We start from the raw sequence: 23,740 nt of genomic DNA, 5'->3' as shown, positions 1-23,740 counted from the left end.
CAAACCTTATAGGCTTTTGATTAGCGCTTGGGCAGGATTCCGCCCTTACGGAGTCTGACATACCAGTAGTGAGCATAGGTATATATAGGCTTTTGATTAGCGCTTGGGCAGGATTCCGTCCTTCCGGAGTCTGACATACCAGAAGTGAGCATAGGCATAGTGATATATATATATATATATATATATATATATATATATATATATATATATATATATATATTGGTGAGGAGCTTATGATCCAAGAACCCATACAGTGCTGAGTTATTGTGTGTGTGTGTGTGTGATGAAGTGGGCATTTGAAATAGACAGCTTGAGGATGTTAAGGGTGAGAGTATCTGGGAATATCACTGTGAAATCATTTATTTGACATGCATACTTGGCATGTAGGCATAGAGATGCATTTTTTCTCATGCTAGACGGTACTGTGACATTTATAATTTGATATGTATATTTTACATGTAGGCAAAGAGATGTATATTCGTCATGCTAGACGGTATATGGTAATTGATGACTTGACATGTATATTGACATGTAGGCATAGAGACGTATTTTCCTCATGCTAATTGGTAGACGAAAATTCTTATCTGGTATTGTGAATTGGAAATACAGTTCTATTGATAAACTCATGTTTAGTTGATTTTCATTTGTAATATCTAGACTTGACTATTATACGAGCTGAGCATAATATCTTTCGAGCTATCACTTTTACTGCCTCCATTATATTATTATGAGTTAATATTGTCTATTTGTGTATGACACTGACCTTCTTCCGAGCTCGTCATTGCTTTCAACCTTAGGTTAGGTTTGTTACTTATTGAGTACATGGGGTCGGTTGTACTCATATTAGATTTTTGCACCGTGCGTGCAGATTTTGGAGCTGATGTTGTTGTGTATGGCCGGAGCTGGCATTGAAGATATACCTGCATTCTGGCTATAGCTGCCTCTTCCTCTTGGTAGCTTTAGATTTATAAATCTGTTTATGTATATTTCAAACAGATAATGTATTTATTTCGTACCAACTTTGTAAATTCTAAGTCTTAGAGCTCATGACTTGTACCACCAATCCTTGGGATTTTGTATAGAAAGCTCAGTTATTTTATTTATTGATTCTTGTTATCCTATTTGAGTTGTGTTTTCTATCATTTGGCTTACCTGGCGGGTTTGGTTAGGTGCCATCACGACTAGCTAGGTTTTGGGTCGTGACAGGCACGTGGGACTCTTGGTGAAACTTGTTCATTTGTAACTAATTAGTTCAAAAATTAGTTTGGGACAAAGTAGGACTCTTTTTAGATCATAATCCAAATATAATGATTTAAAAATTATGCAGAGTGTAGAATACATACCTTATAAGCTCGATGAACTAGGTTCTTCACTAATATTTCTCTTGTGTAAGACAGAATTTTCCAAGAAAATAAGGGTAATATCATTAGACATCAGTGAGACATTTTAGTACAAGTTACAGGGGTATACTAAAAAAAGTATGAGACTAAGTAATATCTAATTTAATTATTTACAAAATTCAAAAATTATCTAACCAATCATTGAGTTAGAACTGGTTTTTTTTAGGTGATCTTAATCATCCCTAATTCTAACTTGTTCCTTTCAAAGTGATCTCTACTTAAAGCTTTTGTGAAAATGTAACGACCCGACCGATTGTTTTGAGAATTAGCATTCCGTTCAGTGGCTTAAGTCATCGAGTATTTTCTATTGTGTAATATGACTTGCGAGGGGAACTACCCCATAGAGATTGGTTTGTTTACACTATTTAAACTATGTGAAAAACGTGAACTCGAGGTGACGAGTGTGTACACGGCTTTATATGTGAAACTTTGACCGGTTTAGACTCTTAGGATTTTTATGCACATCAAATTGAAGTTGCTCTTTCATGTTATGTCTTCCATTATTAAATTCACTCTTCTATGCCTTATTTGAAGTTGTTGGTTCATGTTCTACCTTTTATTGCAAAGTATACTCATACATGGTTTAATTGTAATCGTTGCCTCTTAATTGTCATGTTACCTCTTTCATAGTTGAATTATTCCTAATTGAAGTTATTGTTACATGTTATCTCTTCCGTAGTTGATTATCCTTATTTGAAGTTATTCTTACATGTTATCTCTTCTGTAGTTGATTATTATTATTTGAAGCTATTGTTACATGTTATCTCTTGCATAGTTGACTATCCTTAATTAAAGTCGATGTTACATGTTACCTCCCTTATTGTTGAACTACTCTTACTTGAAGTCATTAGTACTTGTTATGTCATTCATTGTTGAGGTTATTCTTGCATTTCTTTGTATTGTTGTCATTCTTGTGTTGATTTACTTGTCGTACCTCGTGTTATTGTTGTTCTTATTGCACTCGATGTTGTTGAGCCATGGGCTATGTGTGGTTGTGGTATTGGAAATGTTGTCATGGAAACATTATGGTATATGGGAACATGCAGTGCTGGTTTATATTGTGTTTTTATGTTTTTAGCACATGTGGGATTGTTGAGGGAGTTGTCAGGGTGTTTGCACGTGATCCGTGCTATTGTTATTATTTATATTTGAACATGAGGCGTGAAAAGGCGGTCTATATATGTTGGGTTTGCGCATATGGTGAGACAAGGTGGGATAATTGTTATGCACGTGTGGCGAGACAAGGTGGAAATTTACTTTATTGTTGCGCACGCGGCGAGACAAATGGGGGCTATGTCGGGGATGATTTGTGATGAATTATGATGGCCTGGGGGCATTGTTATTGATGATATTTGTGTAATGGTGTGCCTACCTTGTGTGAGTCATGCTTATTGCGGTTTTGTCGTGTTGTTTCCTATGTGCCATTTGTTGTCTCTATCTTACTTGTTGACTCGAGCTGTGATAGAACAACTCCATAAGCATACACCACAATTACTCACTCATATCAGTCCAAGAAGATGAACATTAATGTTTATTGATCATTTACATGTATTCGTGTATACCTGCCTCATGTGTGTGAGTTGCACCGTTAGCATGTGAGTAGTCCATGCAGCACGTGAGTTGTCCATGTGGTTGTGATTTGTAATGTAGGCACAAGATGCCAAGTGATTAGGATTCGTGATTTGGGACTTGTGATTTGTGATTATGAGGTGTGGTACCTCGGAGTAATTCTTGTATAAACCTTGTGTGCGAGCGATTGATTATTGGGTTGTTACTTGTTCTTCCTTACTTGGTTTTACTGGACTTAGATTGTATTCTGCTCACTTTACGGCATTACTACCTGTTTGCTCCTTGTTGCTAATTGTTGTTTCTAGTTTTCAATTACAAGTATTGTATTGTTATTCTTACCATGTTTAGCTTTATATTGATAATGTCCCATGTTAGTTTTGTATTCATACTTGTACAGGTTATTATGTCTAGTAGGTGTCTTGACTGTTCCTCGTCACTACTCCACCGAGGTTATTCTTGATACTTATTGGGTACCGTTGTGGTGCACTCATGTTACGCTTGCTGCACAGTTTTGTGCAGAACAAGGTACTTCAGAGCGCGCTGGTCATTAGTTAGCTGATTGCGGGTTGCGGTGGAGATTTCAAGGTATACTTGCCCTTGTGTTTGCAAGCCTCGGAGTCACCTCCTGGAGTTCTATATTGTTTCTGTTTACTTCCATTCTAGATAGTAATGTATTTGATAGTCTTAGTTATTCTTAGAAAGTCTTATGACTTGTACTACCGGTTTTGGGATATTGTATATCTACTTTGGGTTGTTAGCTTTATATAGAAATATCTGGTTCATGTTTAATAGTTGATTGATCAAAATTTGTTATTAATTCAGTAAGTGTTAGGCTTACCTAGTCTTATAGACTAGGTACCATCACGACCCGTGAGGAGGGATTTTGGGTCATGACAAGTTGGTATCAGAGTTCTAGGTTTATAGGTGCTACGAGTCATAAGTGAGTTTAGTAGAATCTTGCAGATCGGTACAAAGACGTATGTACTTATCTTTGAGAGGCTATGGAACTATTAAGAATCTTCACTTCTTTCATTCCTATCGTGCGAGTTTATTGGTTTAGCAGTATGAACCTTAGTCATTCTATTTTCTCACAAATGGTGATAAGAAGCATTGCAGTTACTGATGACGTTGCCCCCAGAGCCGATATTTCTAGGGGATGGGGCAGAGGCAAAGGCCAAGAAGGAGCACGTGCTACAGCTAGGGCACCTGTCAGAGTAGCAGCTGAGGAGTAACTAGTAGCTCCGGTTGGGGGATAGGCACAAGAGGCGCATGTTGTTACCCCTTGACTTCAGGAGGCATTAGCGTAGTTCCTGAGCATGTTTGGTACATTGGCTTAAGTAGGATTGATTCTAGCTGTGCCAGCTACTTCACAGACTCGGAGAGGTGCTCAGACTCTCGTCTCCCATACTCTAGAGCAGCGAGTCCACATTGGTCAAGTTCCGGGTGTTATGCCAGCACAACCTGTTATTCTGGTTCAGCCTAAGGTTAGTCCAAGGGCATCTGAGGTGGAACAACTGAGACTTTAGTGGTTCAAGAAGTATCATCCTCGCATTTTTGTGTGGTTTGATGTATTTGAACGGGCTATGTATCGCGGTGGAGTTATATTAGGATGAGGTCCTGGTGATTAGTTCATATGTTTTTATTCTCTCTTGTGGAATGGATCCGTAGTATGGTACTGATAGGGAGTTGTGCTTGCCGGACTTGTTTGATAGTTCTCTCATATGTTTCTCTTTCCATAATCAGTCATATTCGCGTTGTGCTTATTAGGTTTAGCTTGCAAGGCATGTGCCCAGGTGGCGTTGGTTGTGACTTATTGTTTTGGGTGAGTGGTTATGTGATCTTCATGTATCTTGTATTTCTGTCAATGTTGTGATGGTTTGAGGTAAGGTTTTAGCTTATATGAGGTTATTTGTCGGTGATGGATTTAATCATGGGAAACTATTATGATCAGAGATGTTGTTATGGGCATATGGTCGATGTATTACCTCAGATGGTCATACCTTGTGGGTGTATGCATGAGATGTGGCAGTTGGTTGAGGTTGATACAATGTGTTTATGTGAGAATCGGGTTTTGGGAAATGATCGAATGGTGAAAATTTTGGTTCTAAGGTTTATAAGTGTGGGTGGAAGGAATAATCTTCAGTTGAGATGGTGTTGCCAAACTTATGTGGATTGGGGTGATGTGGGATCACCTGCGAGTGTATGTACGGTGAGTTCATTCAATAATTTCGTGGCTCCGGAATGGTTCTTGGTATGTTCGAGGATGAACATTTGTTTAAGAGGGGGAGAATGTAACGACCCGACCGGTCGTTTTGAGAATTAGCATTCAGTTCGGTGGCTTAAGGTCTCGAGTAGTTTCGTATTGTGTAATATGACTTGCGTGCATGGTCAGGTTCGGTTTTCGGATGCTTCGGGATTGATTTGGAAGAATGATTCTTGTTTTAGAAGTTTAAGTGGTAAGAGTTGACTGGAGTCTTACTTTTGTGTAGACGACTCTGGAATGGTGTTTTAATGATTCCAATAGCTTCATATGGTGATTTTGGACTTAGGCGTATGTCCGGATTTGGATTTGGAGTTCCATAGGTTGATTTGACATTTTGGCGAAATTTGGAAAGTTGAAGGTTTGGAAGGCTGAGCTTTTGATCGGGAGTTGGCTTTGTTGATATCGAGTTCACATTATGATTCCGGGAGTTGGTATAGATCCATTGTGTCATTTAGGACTTGCATGCAATATTTGAGGTCATTCCGCGTTGATTTACAATGATTCGGCGCGAGTTGTAGAAGTTGGAAGTTCATTAGTTCATTACGCTTGAATTAAGGTATGATTCGTAGTTTTGATGTTATTTTACCTTATTTGAGGCCTCGAGCAGGTCCGCGTTATGTTATGGAACCTGTTGATATGATTGGACGGGATCTTGGGGGGCCCGGGTGTGTTTTGGACAAGAGTTTTACCATTTCCATGTTTTTGGGTAGGCTTGGTTATGGTGTTTCGCAGCTGCGCAAGTGGGAGCGCAGGTACGGAATCGCTTCTGCGAGATTTTTCATGGTCAGGCTTTTCGCTTCGGCGGGTGAAGGATCGCAGATGTGATAGTCGCATTTGTGGGTTATGGACCGCAAATGTGATAGGGTCTGCTTCTGCGTTTTCCTGGATGCTTATGCAGCGTCGCAGGTGCAACCGCTTTTGCGTAGGTGCGATTATTGGTCTGGTAAGTGGAAACCGCAAATGATGGTGTTGGCTAACAAAAGCGAGAGCGAAGATGCGTTGTTTTGTTTGCAGATGCAGAAATCGCTAGGCAGCTTTATATATATCGAGGGTTCGGTTATTTTTATCATTGTAGAGCTCGTATTTGGGCGATTTTGGAGGAAATTTTCACGATTTAGATTGGGGTAAGTATTCTTGACCCGGATTTGACTATACTTGATGATTCCATCCTTGTTTTTATCGTTTAATTAGTGATTTGAATTGGAAAAATTGGGGATTTTTTTAAAAACTTTCTAAAATATTAAATGACGATTTGAAGGCCAATTTGATGTTGAAATTGGATAATTTTGTCATGGTTGGACTCGTATCGGAATGGGTATTCGGATTTTGTGAGTTTTGTTGGGTTCCAAGGTGCGAGCTCGGGTTTGACTTTTTAGGTTGACTTTTTGGTTTTCATTAAAGATCGAAACTTTATTATCGGAAATTGTTTCCTATGACTTTTATTTATGATATTGAGTTATTTTGGCTAGATTCAAGCCATCCGGAGGTTGTTTCATGATGTGGCTGCATTCTGCACTCTAATTACTGCACTTTGAGCGTGTTTGTGCTTAAATAATAGTGATTTGCACTTATTACATGTTTTATGCTTTGTAGGAGATGATTCCAAGTTAAAAAGATAAATTGGAGCTAAATAGAATAATCTAGAGCTTTGAAGTCTAAGTAAAGCCAAGGAATTAAACCAGGATCACGTCCGGAGCTCGTGGACCGGCGTTGCATACTAAAGTTGGAAGAAAATGCAAGGGTTATGACATTTGTACTAATGCTTCACACCATGCGTAGCACAGTGCGACGTAGCAGTGCAAATGTGCGTCAGAAATTTGAGAAGTTCAGAGACTTGTAGTTTTTGGGTCTGACAGAAAAATACACTAATGCTAGGCATAGTGCGTGGCATCAGTTAAAAATTTTGTTAGACAAGCCAAATTTTGTCAGGTGCATGTGAATATACCTTTCACGGATGTGCTTTCACAAATGTGCTTTCACAGATGCCAGCTTATGCTAAATATTTGAAGCAGATATTGTCCAAGAAGCGGAAAGTGGAAGAGACAGTAGTGGTCAAGCTCACAGAGCATTGTAGTGCCATTTTGCAAAATAAGCTTCCTCAAAAGTGTGGAGATCCAGGGAGTTTTACTATACCTTGCTCTTTAGGAAGTACTGAGTTTAAGAAATGTTTGTGTGATTCAAGTGCTTCCATTAATCTTATGCCTTTGTCTATCTTCAGGAAATTGGAGGGAGAGATTGGAGAAATCAGGTCGATACTTGTGTCCTTGCAGCTGGCGGATCATACCACGATCATACCTGAAGGAATAAAATATGATGTGCTTGTTCGGGTGGACAAATTTGTGTTCCTTGTGGACTTCATTGTGGTGAACATAGAGGAGAATAAGGAGGTCCCTCTAATTTTAAGAAGACCATTCTTGGCTACGGGCAGAGCAAATCTGGATATTCAGGAAAAGCAACTCATGCTCAGAGTGGGGGAAGAAAGGCTGATCTTCAAGATGGAAGGAGAAGGGGGGCCCTAAAAGAGCAACTTGGAGAGAGTCAAGTGAATAAGTAGTACCCAAAGAAGGCTGAAATGAATCTCTCAGCATGGATGTGTGCACTGGGTCGGGCGTGCAAAGGAGATCCCGACTTTGATTCAGAACCCGACTAGATGAATCAGGGAAGTTTCCTTTAGCTCTTGCTTTTTATTTGTGTGTCATGGGGACATGCCACAATTTAAAGTGTGGGGTGGGGGATGTAAATATGTATATGTGTGTTTGTTTTTCATTTCTTTTGATTGAAAAGTTTTTTTGACTTTTCCCGGCTATGGATTTCCTCGGTTGTCTTCTTGAGGGATTAAAGTTGAAGAAAAACATTTTAGCCGTTTATTTTGTTTTTTTTGCTTAGGTAGTATAACAACTCTCCCTTGGTTTTTCTTTGTGTCGTGGTTATTTTCCAAGGGTTTTGTTTGAACCGGGTGCAGTTAGTTTTTTTTATTAGAAATAGTGAAGTCTTGTGCTATGTATTAAATGGAGATGACTTTTTTTGATGTTGTTGTGCCTTGAGAGTAGTGAGTGTCTTAGTTGTGACACCTAGGCTCAAGTATTGACTCATGTATTCTAGTGCCTTAAATTGGTTGATGGAAACTTTGCTTATCTGCTTTGACCATAGAGTCGTGATAGATCCGATCCTGAGTGAGTTATGTGTTATGTGTATGTGAGGTTGTTGATATTCTGTGCAGGTCAGTAGATGTCTAGAACTTGCTCCGTTTGTTTGCAAAACGAAATAGTAGTCTTGTTCAGTCTAGGAAGTGATATAAGCATTTCATTGTTGAGCCAATTATATGCTTTTACCCACCTAATTCATGGATATCTTAGTTAGCCCCGTTGAGCATGTATTCCTATTTTTTTGGCAACCACACTACAAGCTTGAACCCTTTGGTTGAATTGTCTATCTATTTGAACCTTTTACCTCTCACGAGCACTTGAATTTGTATGAGCTTGTAAAAGCTAAGTGGAGGTATGGTCAGGTTTTTGAGTGAAACTATTGAAAAAAAGAGAAAGGTGCATTGTTTGAAAAATTATGCGAGTCACATTTAATGAATTGGATGAAGAAAAAAGAGAAAGAAAAATCAATCAAAACTTTGAAAATAAGAAAGAAAAAAAATAGTTTGTGTATGTAGTAGAAAAAAAATAGATTCCTTGCTAGTGGCGGTTCTCATCTTGTCTGTGCTTAAAGAAATTGGGAGCTTGAGGTTATTATGTGGTGAAGGTTGGAGTTTGGTTCAAAATAAATGTGGGGTTTTAATTATGAAATTGTATGTAGTAAAGTGCTCAGGGAGGTGTAGTTACTATATCTATATATATCTATATGTATCCTACCCGTTCTGCAGCCTACATTACAACCAAAATAAAGTCCTACTTGATCTTTGACTGAGTGAGCTCAATTAGTAGAGTATTATACTACGGACAAGCTTATGGTACATTCTCTGTGGCGCATGAATTTTATTTCTTAGAGTGAGTGAATTCTTTCTATCTTGAGTTCTTATTTGTTCTTGAATTTTATTGTGTGTGGAAATACTCTCTATTGTTTGTATGAGGGTACATGATCTGCGAAGGTAAGGTAAAGTCTTTGACCTCTGTGTTAGAGTAAGTGAACAGGTTGTGAAAAATGCGTGGTGCTTTTGAGTTGAGTCTTGAGGGTAGGATGTTATGATATGATGCTTAGTCTATTTTAAATATTCTTGGCATGATACGTTAGGTAAGTTGTCTGATGAGAAGGTCGTTTCTATATGAAGTGCAGTTTGATTGCTCAAGGAAGAGCAATGATTTAAGTGTGGGGTATTGATGGTAGGCTAGGAACACGTGTTTTGGCCGCATTCTGCACTCTAATTACTGCACTTTGAGCGTGTTTGAGCTTAAATAATAGTGATTTACACTTATTACATGTTTTATACTTTGTAGAAGATGATTCCGAGTTAAAAAGATAAATTGGAGCTAAATAGAATAATTTGGAGCTTTGAAGTCTGAGTAAAAGCCAAGAAATTAAATCGAGATCGCGTCCGGGGCTCGTGGACTGGCGTTGCATACGAAAGTTGGAAGAAAGTGCAAGGGTTATGACATTTGTACTAATTCTTCGCACCATGCGTAACACAGTGCGACGCATCAGTGCAAATGTGCATCAGAAATTTGAGAAGTTCAGAGACTTGTAGTTTTTAGGTCTGACAGAAAAATACACTAATGTTAGGCAGTGCGTGGCATCAGTACAAAATTTTGTCAGACAAGCCAAGTTCAGAGAGTTTACAACCGAGCAAAATGCACTAATGCGACGCACCCAGCGTAGCACTGTGTGACGCATGAAGTGTAAAAAATTTGTAGGTTTTCCCATTTCGGCTCAAAGAGGGTAGTTTCGTCCGGGTTCATTCCTACTTGGTATAAATACACTAGAAACACATTTTTGAAGGGACTTTTGACCTGGGAAGCTTTTGGAGAGTATTGGAGGCTACAAGACACAAGATTTCATCATCTTTTCATCAATTCAATACGGGAGTTTGGATTGTAATGTTAGATTGATATTTTCTTACTCTTTAATTATATTTGTGATGACTTCCTCCATGATTATGGAGTAGTTTCTCTTAGGGTTTGACGGATATGATGTTTTGACTGATATTTGTGGATTTTAACTCTAGTTATTTGCTTGAATTCGTTTATGGAGCTTTGAATTGTTGCAACTTTATTCACCGGTTTATTTAATCGAAAGATGAATATTTTGGTGATTATCTTTGCATTATTTTGTTTGATTTAATTCATTGATTCTCTTAAGTAATCGAAAGAGCTTGTTGAATTGTTGATTAAATCAAGTTAAGAGAATATTAGAGAGACGTGTTCCTAAAGACCAATCCATTAATGCTTGCTTGCATACTTTCACAGTGCTTATATTACTTCACCTCATAGAGTTAAGATTTAATCGAGAGAGGAGTTTTGACTACACATTTGAACTAATCATCGAGTGAATTCGTGAGAATCATTAGAGTGAATTAAACTAGAGTTGGATCCCAAATAGCTATCTTGCACCTATCCTGTCAAAATCCATGTTCCTCACATTGATAAAAAACTGACTTTGCTAATCTCTGGTTAGTTGGAGTCAATCATTAATTGCTTTACTTTAGTAGTTAATCGTAGTTTATAACCATTACAAATCAAGTTTTGATCATCCTGAATAGCGTTAAGCTAGAATTACTTGAGCATTGTTTAAATCCAATTCCTGTGGAGACGATCATTGAACTATATTATCTTTGGCTAGCGAGCATCAATTTCGTGTTGTGTTTTGCGCTCATCATTTCACACGAGAAGGTTATTTTAGAGTATTGATTTAGCTTTCAGGAGGTAAGTATCTTTCCTAACTTTGTGGGGGGGGGGGGGGAGGGGGAACTACCCCGTAGAGATTGGTTTGTTTGCACCATTTGAACTACGTGAAAGACGTATACTCGAGGTGACGAGTGTGTACAGAGCTTTATATGTAGAAATTTGACCGGTTTAGACTCTTAGGGTTCTTATGCACATCAAATTGATGTTGCTCTATCATGTTATGTCCTCCATTGTTAAATTCACTCTCATATGCCTTATTTGAAGTTGTTGGTTCATATTCTACCTTTTATTGCAAAATATACACATACATGCTTTAATTGTAATTGTTGCCTCTTAATTATTGTGTTACCTCTTTCATGGTTGAATTATTCCTAATTGAAGTTATTGTTACATGTTATTTCTTCCGTAGTTGATTATACTTATTTGAAGTTATTTTTACATGTTATCTCTTCCGTAGTTGATTATCCTTATTTGAAGCTATTGTTACAGGTTATCTCTTCCGTAGTTGATTATCGTTAATTGAAGTCAATGTTACATGTTACCTCCCTTATTGTTGAAATACTCTTACTTGACATCATTAGTACTTGTTATGTCTTTCATTGTTGAGCTTATTCTTCCATTTCTTTGTATTGTTGTCATTCTTGTATTGATTTACTTGTCCTACCTCGTGTTATTGTTGTTCTTGTTGCACTCGATGTTGTTGAGATGTGGGCTACGTGTGATTGTGGTATTGGAAATGTTTTCATGGAAACATTGTGGTATATGGGCAATTGTAGTGCGGGTTTATATTGTGTTTTTATGTTTTTAGCACATGTGGGATTGTTGAGAGAATTGTCAAGGTGTTTGCACGTGAGTTGTCGGTGCTATTGTTATTATTTATATTTGCACATGAGGCGTGAAAAGGCAGGCTATATATGTTGGGTTTGCGCATATGGTGAGACAAGGTGGGATAATTGCTATGCGTGTGTGGCGAGACAAGGCGGGCATCTACTTTATTATTGTGCACGCAGTGAGACAAGGAGGGCTATGTCGGGGATGATTTGTGATGAATTGTGATGGCCTTGGGGCATTGTTATTGATGATATTTGTGTAGTGATGTGCCTACCTTGTGTGAGTCATGCATATTACAGTTTTGTCGTATTGTTTCCTAAGTGCCATTAGTCGCTTCTGATCTTACTCGTTGAGTCGAGCTGTGATAGAACACTTGCATAAGCATACACCGCAATTAGTCACTCATATTAGTCCAAAAAGATGAACCTTGATGTTTATTGATCATTTACATGTATTCTTGTATACCTACCTTCTATATATGAGTTGCACCGTTAGCACGTGAGTTGTCTGTGCAACACGTGAGTTGTCCGTGCGGTTATGATTTGTAATGTGGGCATAAGATGCCAAATGATTAGGATTCGTGATTTGGGACCCGTGATTTGTGATTATGAGGTATGGTACCTCGGAGTAATTCTTGTATAAACCTTGTGTGCGAGCGATTGATTATTGGGTTGTCACTTGTTCTTCCTTACTTGGTTTCACTGGACATAGACTATATTTTGTTCACTTTACGACATTATTACTTGTTTGCGCCTTGTTGCTAATTGTTGCTTCTAATTTTCAATTGCAAGTATTGTATTGTTGTTCTTACCATGTTTAGCTTTATATTGATAATGTCCCATGTTAGTTTTGTATTCATACTTGTACACATTATTCTGTCTAGTAGGTGTCTTGACTGTTCCTCGTCACTACTACACCGAGGATAGTCTTGATACTTACTAGGTACCGCTGTGGTGTACTCATGCTACGCTTGCTACAAATTTTTGTGCAGATCCAGGTACTTCGGAGCGCGCTGGTCATTAGTTAGCTGATTGCGAGTTGCGGAAGAGACTTCAATATATACCTGCCATTGCGTTCGTTGGCCTCGGAGTCACCTTCTGGAGTTCTATATTGTTACTGTTTACTTCCATTTTAGACAGTGATGTATTTGATATTTTTAGTTATTCTTAGAAAGGCTTATGACTTGTACTACCGGTTTTGGGATGTTGTATATCTACTTTGGGTTGTTGGCTTTTTGTAGAAATATCTGGTTCATGTTTAATTATTGATTGTTTAAAATCTGTTATTAATTCAGTAAGTGTTAGGCTTACCTAGTCTTAGAGACTAGGTGTCATCACGACCCCTAAGGAGGGATTTTGGGTCGTGACAGAAGATGTCAGCTATTTGCTTGTCAGTGATCAAATCCTTCTCAAAGTTATCCCTCAAAAAATGATGCCTAACATCTATTTTGCTTAGTTCTTTTGTGATGGAACAGGTTCTTGGTCATACTGATTGCACTAGTATTGTCACAAAAGATAGGGATACAACCAACATCAATTTCAAAGTCCATTATTTTTTGCTTAATCCATAATAATTGAGCACAACATGAGACAGCAACCACATACTCAGCTTCAGCGGTAGACAAAGCCACGTGGTTTTGCTTTTTGGTTGCCCAAATACAAGACATGAGCCAAGAAAGTGTGCCATACCTGAAGTATTCTTTCTATCCCCATGAAAACCTGCATAATCAGCATCAACATATCTTACTAAATCAAAATTACTACCTTTTGGATACCATAGGCAAAGGTCAGTTGTGCCGTTTAAGTATCTCAAGATCCTCTTGACAATCTTCAAGTGGGACTCCTTTGGATTTGCTTGAAATATAGCACAAAGGCCTACACTAAAAACAATGTAAGATCTACTATCAGTGAGATATAACAAAGAGCCAATTATTCCCTTATACATTTTCTCATCAACAGATGAACTCGGTTCATCCAAATCCAATTTTGCGGTTGTTGCTATAAGAGTGTCAATTTCTTTGGAATCTTCCATCTTAAACCTTTTAGGCAACTCTTTCACATACTTTTACTGATGGATCATAGTTCCTTGAATTTTATTTAATTCGTAAGCCTAAAAAAATAAGCTCACCCATCATACTCATTTTAAATTCACTCCCCATTAGCTTAGCAAATTCTTTACTTAACCTATCAGTTGTTGCTCCAAATATTTTATCATCAACATAAATATGAACTACCAAGATATCTTTACCTTTTTTCTTTAAAGATATAGTATTGTCAATTTTACCTCTCTTGTAGCCATGCTCTAGCAGGAATTTAGATAATCTTTCATTCCATGCTCTTGGAGCCTGCTTGAGCCCATAAAGTGTCTTGTCAAGCTTGTACATATGATCATGATATTACTTGCTTTCAAAGCCAGGAGGTTGCTTGACAAACACTTCTTCCTTTAGATAGCCATTGAGGAAGGCACTCTTGACATCCATCTGATGGAGAGTGAATTCAATATAAGCGGCAAAGGCTATAAGGAGTCTAATAGATTCCAATCTTGAAAATGGAGCAAAAGTCTCATCATAGTATATGCCCTCCTCTTGACTATATCCTTGAATAACCAATCTTGCCTTGTTCATTATAACTGTTCCATCTTCATCAAGTTTGTTTCTGAAGACTCATTTAGTGCCAATCATTGTTCTGTCATTGGGTCTCGATACCAGGTGCCAAACTTGACTTCTCTCAAATTAGTTGAGTTCATCTTGCATTGCATTCACCCAATCTACATCTTGCAAAGCCTCAAAAACATTGTTAGGTTCAATAAGAGATAAGAAAACATCAAAGTACAGAGATTCTTTAAAGAAGATATGGTTTTAATTCCAGAGGTTGGATCAGTAATTATATTCCCAATTGGATGAGAACTTTGATACTTGTAAGGCTTCACAACCAACTGGTTTTTCCTAGATATTCCTTCAATGATGTGTTGCTGAGGAACAGGTTCATGGACAGTTTCTCTCGAGGTTTGAGGATCAGTTCATCTCTAGTCAGTTCCCCCTATTAGGTTGACCTTGGTGGAAACACTTGTTCCTTCTTGTGGTGCAGCTTCAGGTTGGACTGTGGTTTCATCATTTGAGTTTCTTACCAGCTCAATCTCTTCATCATCTTGTTTCTGCCTCTCAGAAAGAATGTTATTTTCATCAAAAATAACATGTAAACTTTCTTCATCACACATAGTTCTTTTGTTATATATCTTATAAGCTTTACTGTGTGAAGAATATCCCATGAATACTCCCTCATCACTTCTGGGATCAAACTTACCTAGGGAGACTTTTCCATTATTGTGCACAAAGAACTTACATCCAAATTCCCTTAGGTGGGATATATTTGGCTTTCTCTCTTTAAGTAACTCATAGGGAGTCTTCTCAACAAGAGATCTAGTCAAGCACCTATTTATGATGTAGCATGTAGTGTTCACAGCTTCTGCCCAGAAGCTATGAGAAAATTTACTAGCAAGTAGCATAGTCCTAGCCATTTCCTCCAAAGTCCTATTCGTTTTTTCAACTACTCCATTTTGTTGTGGAGTTCTAGGAGCACAAAAATTATGATCTATGTCATGATCATCACAAAATTCAGCAAATTTAGCATTCTCAAACTCAGTACCATAATCATACCTAATTGATGCAAGTTGATTACCTTGTTATTTCTGAGTTTTTCTAACAAATGAAGTGAACATGTCAAATGCTTCATCTTTAGATATTAAGAACAATGTCCAAGTAAAGAATCATCAACAAGCACCATAACATATCTCTTACCACCTCTGCTCATTGTCCTAATTGGTCCACACATATCTATATGGACCAGTTCCATCGTCCCGGTAGTACTCACCATTTTCTTACTCTTGAAAGAGGATCTTACCTGCTTCCCCCTTACACAAGCCTCACAAACTTTATCTTCCTTAAACTTAAATTTAGGCAGCCCTATCACTAAGTCCTTGGAGACTAGTTTGTTGAGTTGACTCAGACTTGCATGTCCAAGTCTCTTATGCCACAAGAGGGGATCACTATCCAACACACTTATGCAAGTGAGTTCATTATCTAAAAGAGTGGACAAATCCACCACATATATGCTGTTCACTCTTTATCCCTGCAAAACTATTTTATCAGTGGTATGATTTATCACAAAGTATTTTGTAGAGGAGAAGGCCACCATGTTTCCTATATCACACCATTGTGATACACTTATCAAGCCGTATTTCAGTCCATCTATCAAGTAGACATTCTCAATAGAGTGAGAGTTAGATTTACCTATCCAACCCCAATTATCTCACATTTCTTTCTATTTCTAAAGGATACATTACCTCCTTTAAGATCCTCAAGTGAAAGAAAATGGTTCTTGCTTCTTGTCATGTGCTTTGAGCAAACACTATCTATGTACTATATTTGGATGCTCTCCTTCACTTGGACCTACAAAAGGAAATCAAGGGTTAGTCTTAGGAACCCAAACTAGTTTGTGTCCCTTTATATAGGCAAAAAGATAAATTAAATTCTTTTTAGCCCAACTTGGCAGCCTATTTTTTCCTAGAACAAAATTTTTGTTCCTTAGACTTGCTTTTTCTTTTGCAGCACATTCACTCTTATAGTGTCTAGTGTTACCACAGTGAGTGCAAATCTTGTTCTCAAGAAATATGAGGTACTTGCTTTTGAGATCCCATTTAGGTGCAGAGTTCCCAAAGCCAAGTCCCCTTATGTTGCTCTTATGGTTGTTCTTGTAGCCATGAAAGTGCATCAGAGGACCTGTTCCATTTACAAGTTCTATCTAGCTCATGCTTAACCTTATTCAAGTTCTCTTTCAAAACTCTTACATGTTCATCTTTTTTACACAACTCATCTTTTACCTTACCTAAATTTTCTTCTAGTGTGAGTTGTGTGTTCCTAGCTATCTCTTTACATGTTCCTAACTTTAATTTTAGATTTTCAGATCTAAAGTTCTAGAACAGTTGTATCAAGTGCATGAACTTGGTTTTTCAACACATTATTTTCATTTTCAGTTTAACACGCCCTAAGTTTCGGGTGTTTGCACTTTGCTTTCAAAATGACACACTCCTTTGACAACTGTTCCTTTTCATTATTCACATCTTCAGATTTATCAGCTAGCTCCAACAGTAATTAAGATAATATTTCTTTAGACAAAAACTTAATCTTATATTTTAATTGAAAGACACTTACCTTAGATTCTTCATCGGATTCTCCAATAGCCATTAGAGCTCGTTCATCATCATCATCACCATCTGAGCTTTCATCCGAGGTCTCTCCCCAAGCAGCGATCATTACCTTGGTTGATCCTTTGTTATTGCCTTTCTTTGGATGAACCTATTCCTTCTTGGTTCGTTCATTCAGCTCTTTCCTTTTTCAACTCAATCTCCCACAAAGGACAATTCTTGATTATGTGACCAGTCTTTCCACATTTATAGCATCCATCATTAGCCCGCTTCTCTGGAGCTCTTGCCTTATTGTAGCTTCCACTTCTTGAAGAACCCTTTTCCGCTCCTTAGGTACTTCTTGAAGTCTTTGATAATCATTGCCATTACATCATCTTCCAGGTCAGAACCTTCAATAATTCTGAGTGCCATACTCCTTTCCTTCTTAGGCACATTGATAAGTGTGGATTTAACCACTTATTAGTACTTTCTTGCTTTAGTTTTAGTTTGAAAGTGTTGATTATTATTCCCAAAACTAATGAAATTGTACAAATTGCAGGCATGTTAGATAATTGGACTTCAGCGAAGAATTCTTACTCAAAAAAGGGTGTTCCAGCTCATGAAGGCAAACATAAGAATGTGCGGTCCGTAAAACTACTTTTGCGGCTGCAGATCTGGTACCTGAAGCTTAGAGGATTTTTGGGGAAGTGCGGTCCGCATATTAAATTTACGGCCGCAAAACAGGGTCGCACTGATAAGAATTCAAAAAGTTCAAAGAATATGCAAAACGACCAAGTCTGAAGCCTTGCCCAAAGTGCAACCGCAAAAGGAAAAGTGTGGCCGCAGAAGATGAAGTGTGGCCGCAAATGGGATTATGCGGTTGAAAAATCTCTACACTTGATAGAGCCAAGAAAAGTGTGGACCGCATATGGAATTGTACGGCCGCAAAACCTCCCAAAGGGCATTTTTGTCAGCGAATGTTGGACCACTATAATAGATGGAAAACACTTTTTTAGGGCAAGTTTTGTAATAGTTTGAGCTGTAGCCATTATATTTTATTGTTTTGGGTAATTAGTGACTATTTTGGGTTAGGTATTATTATTTTTATTAATTTAATCTTAGATATGGCTTTAATTAATTCTTCTTCATTGTTTCTTCAATTTCTACCATGAGTAGCCAGATTTTCTCCAGGGTTGTGACCCAACCCTAGTGTGTAAACCTTATGAGTGATTAATTTAATATTTATTTATGATTGGGTGTTTATTATTTAGCCTTTTTCATGCATTATTTCTAGAATTAACGATTGAAAATATTGATTCATGCCTATTTGACTTGGTTCTTACTTGAGAAAGAGGGACTTAGTCTAGAAAATTTTGGCTAACAAGAAATTGGGCTAGTTAAGGTCTTGGCTAGTCTAATTACAGGCTTTGAACTAGAGATAGGGAAAACCCGACTTGAGCTCATATCAACTATTTGAATTGATACCCAATTGGGCTTGAGAAAGCCAATTTGGGCAAAATCACTCTATAACCGAGAGGTATTGAGTGGATAATTTAGAGTTGAGAGTTATAATACGCTCCGGTCATAAAAACAAGTATTAACGTGATTTACCCATTAGGTTAGCACCTAGACGAAGGTTACACCCCTAGGCCTTTTACCCATTTGATAAAAACAACAAAAACAATTACTTGCTTTCTAGTTTCTTCTACTTATCTTAATCTTGTTAGCGTTAATTTTAGAAGGAGAAAACAAAATCCCTTGTTTGGAAGCGCAATTGAGCTATTTCATTTACTCTCGTCAAGTGTACACCCTAGCACCCATACTAAACACCATGTGAAAATCGACCCCGACTCTTGTTGGGTACTATTCTTCCAATGACCGTTTTCACTCATTATTGAGTGCGGATTGGACGTGGATAAATTTTTGGCGCCATTGCCGGGGAAGTTTTAACAGTGTTAGCTATATATTTGAGTGTGTTCTTGAAATATCTTCTTTCCCTTTCGTATTACTAAACTGTTGAATAAATTGTAGGTACAAAATGACGAACAATGAACTTGAAAATATGCCATTGGGGGACTTGGACAACGTGGAGGAATAACTCGATGAGGTACCTCAAGTGCCAAAACTGAATAGTCGAGGCTGGGGTCAATAAGACAAAGTGCTCGCACCACCCCCACCACCACAACCACAAGTGGCACACATCGGATATTTCCCAACGAAGGCTATGCTAGTGCAATAGTACCCCTCGTATTAGGGCGGATAACTTTTAAATTACCAATGTGATGCTCACTTTTCTAGAGCAACGAGGCTATTTCACCGGTGCGCCAAGTCAAAATGCCTATAAATATTTGTAGGGCTTTTGTGGATACGTGTTGGGGGAGCAAGCAAACTAATATCTCTGAGGATGCTTTGAGGCTAAGGATTTTTCCCTTCTCTCTACGGGGTAAAGCTTTAGATTGGTTAGAATGTTTGCCTAATCATTCAATACATACTTGAGATTAATTGGCGGCAAATTTTATTGCTAAGCTTTTCTCTCCTAGGCATATGGCTACTCTTAGGGATGAAATATTGGCTTTCAAGCAAGAGCCAAATGAACCTTTGCATGAGATTTGGGAGAGATATCGAACAATGGTGACGGAGTGCCCGAACAATGATATGACCAACAACATGATCCAACAAACCTTCTATCGTGGTATCAATACTACAAATCAATGTGTGGTCAATAAATTGGCCAATGGAAACTTTATGACAACGGCTTATGTGGAGGCATGTAAGATTCTTGATGAGATAGCGGAAATATCGTCGGCTTGGCAATCTCGAACTAATATTCCACAAGGTGATCCCAACATGATACACTTCCACAAAGAGTTGCAAGACCATGGACAATCCATGGCCGAATTGACAATAACCATGACTCAACTAGAAAAGGCCCAACTTAATCAAGTGAAAGTTCCCAAGCAAGTTCATGTTATGGAAGGGGTGAATGTGTTGGTGAACAACAAGAGGACCAAAGGTCCACAAATGCAAACCTGAGTGGATAATTATGTGCAAGATGATGGTGGTTTTGATCAACATGATTCTTATCATGAGAAAGAAGAGGAAGTTCAATATGTGAATAATTTTCAAGGGCAAAGAAATAACTTCCAAGACTCCAATCAACAACAATGGCGACCACAAAATAACCAAGGCAATTGGAGTTCTAACAATCAAGGGAATTGCCATAATAACAACAATCAAGGAAATTGGAGTGGAAACAACCAAAGAAATTGGGGAGGCAACAATCAAGGTAGCTGGGGAAATAATCAAGGCAATCAGGGGTCGGGTTGTCAAAGGGCCCCAATATATTAACAACCAAGAAACTCACCTCATTATCCTTCCCATGGTTCAAGTTCTTCAAGCAATGAGATGGGTCATATTGAGAATATGTTTAAGAAAATTATGGAAAAGAATGCTGATTCGGATTCCCAACTTGCCTCACACAACATATAAATCCATAATCTTGAAGTTCAAATGAGGCAAATCTCTCAAGCTCTAAATTCTCGTCCTAAGGCTGCACTACCAAGTGACACGGTGGTGAACCCAAAGGGTGGTAACAATACGGGGCATGCTATAACAGTTATCACAAGAAGTGAAAAATACGGGAATGCACCCACCTCAAGTGAAAGGCGACTTGTGGATGATGACCAAGTGATACTAGAGGAGGAAATCCCAATCAATGTTGTTCAAGTAAATGATGAAGTTCGGATTAACATTGATGATAGTGTGGAAGATACTCAAGAGGAGGTTAACCCATCTAAGGAGCACATCATTAACATACCAGAGCCGGTAGTACAAAAGTCTAAGGCACCATTGCCTAAGCCTCCACCTCCCTATCCTCAAAGACTTGCCAAGCAAAATGGTGAGAATCAATTCAAGAAGTTCATTCAAATGATGAAGAGTCTTTCAATTAATGTGCTATTGTAGAAGCTCGGAATAAATGCCCGGTTATGAAAAGTTTATGAAAGATCATGTGACCAAGAAAAGGTCAATGAATTTTGAAACTATCAAGGTCACTCATCAAGTGAGTGCAATTATTCATTCCTTGTATAATTGGAAGTGCCGAGTTTGCTAAAGCTCTTTGTGATCTTGGGGTGAGTATCAATTTGATGCCCTATTCGGTTTTCAAAACTATGGGAATTGGGAAACCAAGACCCACATCTATGAGGTTGTAAATGGCCGATCGTACCATGAAGAGGCCGTTGGGAGTGATTGAGGATGTGTTGGTCGGGGTTGATAAGTTCATTCTTCTGTCGGACTTTGTTATTCTAGATTTTAAAGTTGATTATGAAGTTCCTATCATTATTGGGAGACCTTTCCTTGCCACGGGTAAGGCTATTTATGATATGGAAACGGGAGAACTCACTATCCGGGTTGGTGATAAAAGGTGGTATTCCATGTGTGTAAGTCTATGCGGCAACCAAATAGCATGAGGTATGTTCTTTTGTGGATTTGGTGACCAATGTTATTGTTGATGATTCAAGTACTACAATCATTGTTGGTGATATGTTGGAAGCTGTTTTGCTCAATTTTGATGATGACGAGATGGATGGTTTCATATAGTGTGTGAATTCTTTGCAAGGAATGGGGTCGTACAACTATGCACCTGGAAATTAGCTTTGGATCTTGAGAATAGAAAAACGCCCCCTACAAAGCCTTCTATTGAAGAGCCACCCACTTTGGAGTTGAATCCATTACCTCCACACCTTCGGTATGAATTTCTTGGCCCTTGTTCTACTTTACCTGTTATTCTTTCCTCTTGTTTGACTAACGTACAGGTTGATTCCACATCGATGGTGTTGTAAAAGATGAAGAAAGCTATTGGGTGGACTTTGGAGGATATTCGGGGTATAATCTCCACATTTTGCATGCATAAGATCAAGTTGGAGGATGGTGCTAAACCGTACATTGAATATCAAAGACGGCTCAATGAGGTTATGCAAGAAGTGGTCAAGAAGGAGATTATCAAGTGGTTAGATGCAGGAGTTGTCTACCCCATCTCCGATAGTTCATGGACCTTGCCAGTTCAATGTGTCCCAAAGAAGGGGGGATGACGTTTGTTACCAATGATAAGAATGAGTTGATTCCTACCAGAACTGTGACTTTTTCGAGGGTTTGTATGGATTATCATAAGCTCAACAAAGTCACAAGGAAGGATCACTTTCCACTTCCGTTCTTAGACCAAATGCTCGATAGATTGGTCGGCCGTGCTTTCTATTATTTTCTTGATGGCTACTCGGTATACAACCAAATTCTTATTACTCCGAAAAATCAAGAGAAAACAACCTTTACATGTTCTTATGGTACTTTTGCTTTCAAGAGGATGCATTTTGGTTTGTGTAATGCACCGGCGACTTTTCAACGGAGTATGATAGCTATTTTCACGGACATGGTGGAGGACTACCTTGAAGTTTTCATGGATGACTTCTCGGTGGTTGGAGATTCTTTTGATGATTGTCTTGCAAATTTGGACAAAGTGTTGGCTAGATGTGAAGAGACCAATTTGGTTCTCAATTGGGAGAAATGTCATTTCATGGTTGAGGAAGGCATTGTCCTTGGCCATAAAATTTCAAAGAATGAATTAAAGTTGACAAGACAGAGATTGAGGTGATTTTTAAGCTTTCACCCCCAACTTCGGTGAAGGGTGTGCGGAGTTTCTTAGACCATGTGGGTTTATACTGGTGCTTTATCAAAGATTTTTCAAAAGTGGCGAACCTATTGTGTAAACTCCTTGAGAAGGATGCCAAGTTCCATTTCAATGATGATTGTATGAGGCCTTTTGAACTATTGAATATCAAGTTGACAACCTCTCCTATCATTACCGCTCTAAATTGGAGTTTGCCTTTTGAACTCATGTGTGATGCAAGTGACATAGCAGTTGGGGATGTTTTGGGGCAACATACTAACAAAGTTTTTCATCCGGTTTACTATGCTAGTAAGACCATGAATAGTGTTTCAAGTCAATTACACCATTATGGAGAGTTCTCTTTAAACCAAAAAAAGAGATTGTAAGGATTATTATTGGGATGAACCATACCTTTTCTGGATTTGTATGGATGGGGTGATTAGAAGGTGTGTACCGGAAGAGTAGCAAGGAGATATTCTTGGCACTTGTCATTCTTTGCCATATGGTGGTCATCATGGTGGAGCAAGGACGGAGGCCAAAGTTCTTAGTTGTGGTTTCTATTGGCCTACTCTTTACAAGGAGGCAAGTGGCTTAATGAAAATATGTGATGAATGTCAACGAGCCGGTGGAATCTCAAAGAAAAATGAGATGCCTCTAACAACCATCTTGGAGATTGATATTTTCAATGTTTGGGGCATTGACTTTATGAGCCCTTTTGTGAGTTCTTGTGGAAACACCTACATCTTGGTCGAATGGGTTGAGGTCATCGCCTTACCCAACAATGAGGCGAGAAGTGTAATGGCTTTCTTGAAGAAGAATATTTTTACAAGATTTGGTACTCCACGTGCTATCATAAGCGATGGGGGGTCACACTTTTGCAACAAGCCTTTTGACACTTTACTTAGCAAGTATGGTGTTACTCACAAGGTCACAACTCCCTATCACCCACAAGATAGTGGTCAAGTGGAAGTCTCCAACCAGGAGATAA

At 38.4% G+C, this 23,740-nt stretch overlaps 1 protein-coding gene across 1 annotated transcript; it reads right to left on the bottom strand.

Moving 5' to 3' along the window:
* Window positions 1–13,457: 13,457 nt before the first annotated feature.
* Window positions 13,458–13,940, bottom strand: LOC117276393 (secreted RxLR effector protein 161-like). The gene has a single exon (XM_033655740.1). It carries the CDS (start codon window positions 13,938–13,940, stop codon window positions 13,458–13,460), a length of 483 nt encoding a protein of 160 aa, XP_033511631.1.
* Window positions 13,941–23,740: the final 9,800 nt, after the last annotated feature.

Source organism: Nicotiana tomentosiformis, chromosome 2 (genome assembly GCF_000390325.3).
Source record: "Nicotiana tomentosiformis chromosome 2, ASM39032v3, whole genome shotgun sequence".
In the NCBI taxonomy this organism is placed as follows: domain Eukaryota; kingdom Viridiplantae; phylum Streptophyta; class Magnoliopsida; order Solanales; family Solanaceae; genus Nicotiana; species Nicotiana tomentosiformis.
The sequence above is the reverse complement of the archived record's forward strand: the minus strand, read 5'-3'. Positions and strand labels throughout refer to the sequence as shown.

Bases quoted from the DNA above. Each gene is read 5' to 3' on its own strand.
- LOC117276393 (XM_033655740.1), bottom strand. From the start codon at position 13,940: ATGGAAGATTCCAAAGAAATTGACACTCTTATAGCAACAACCGCAAAA.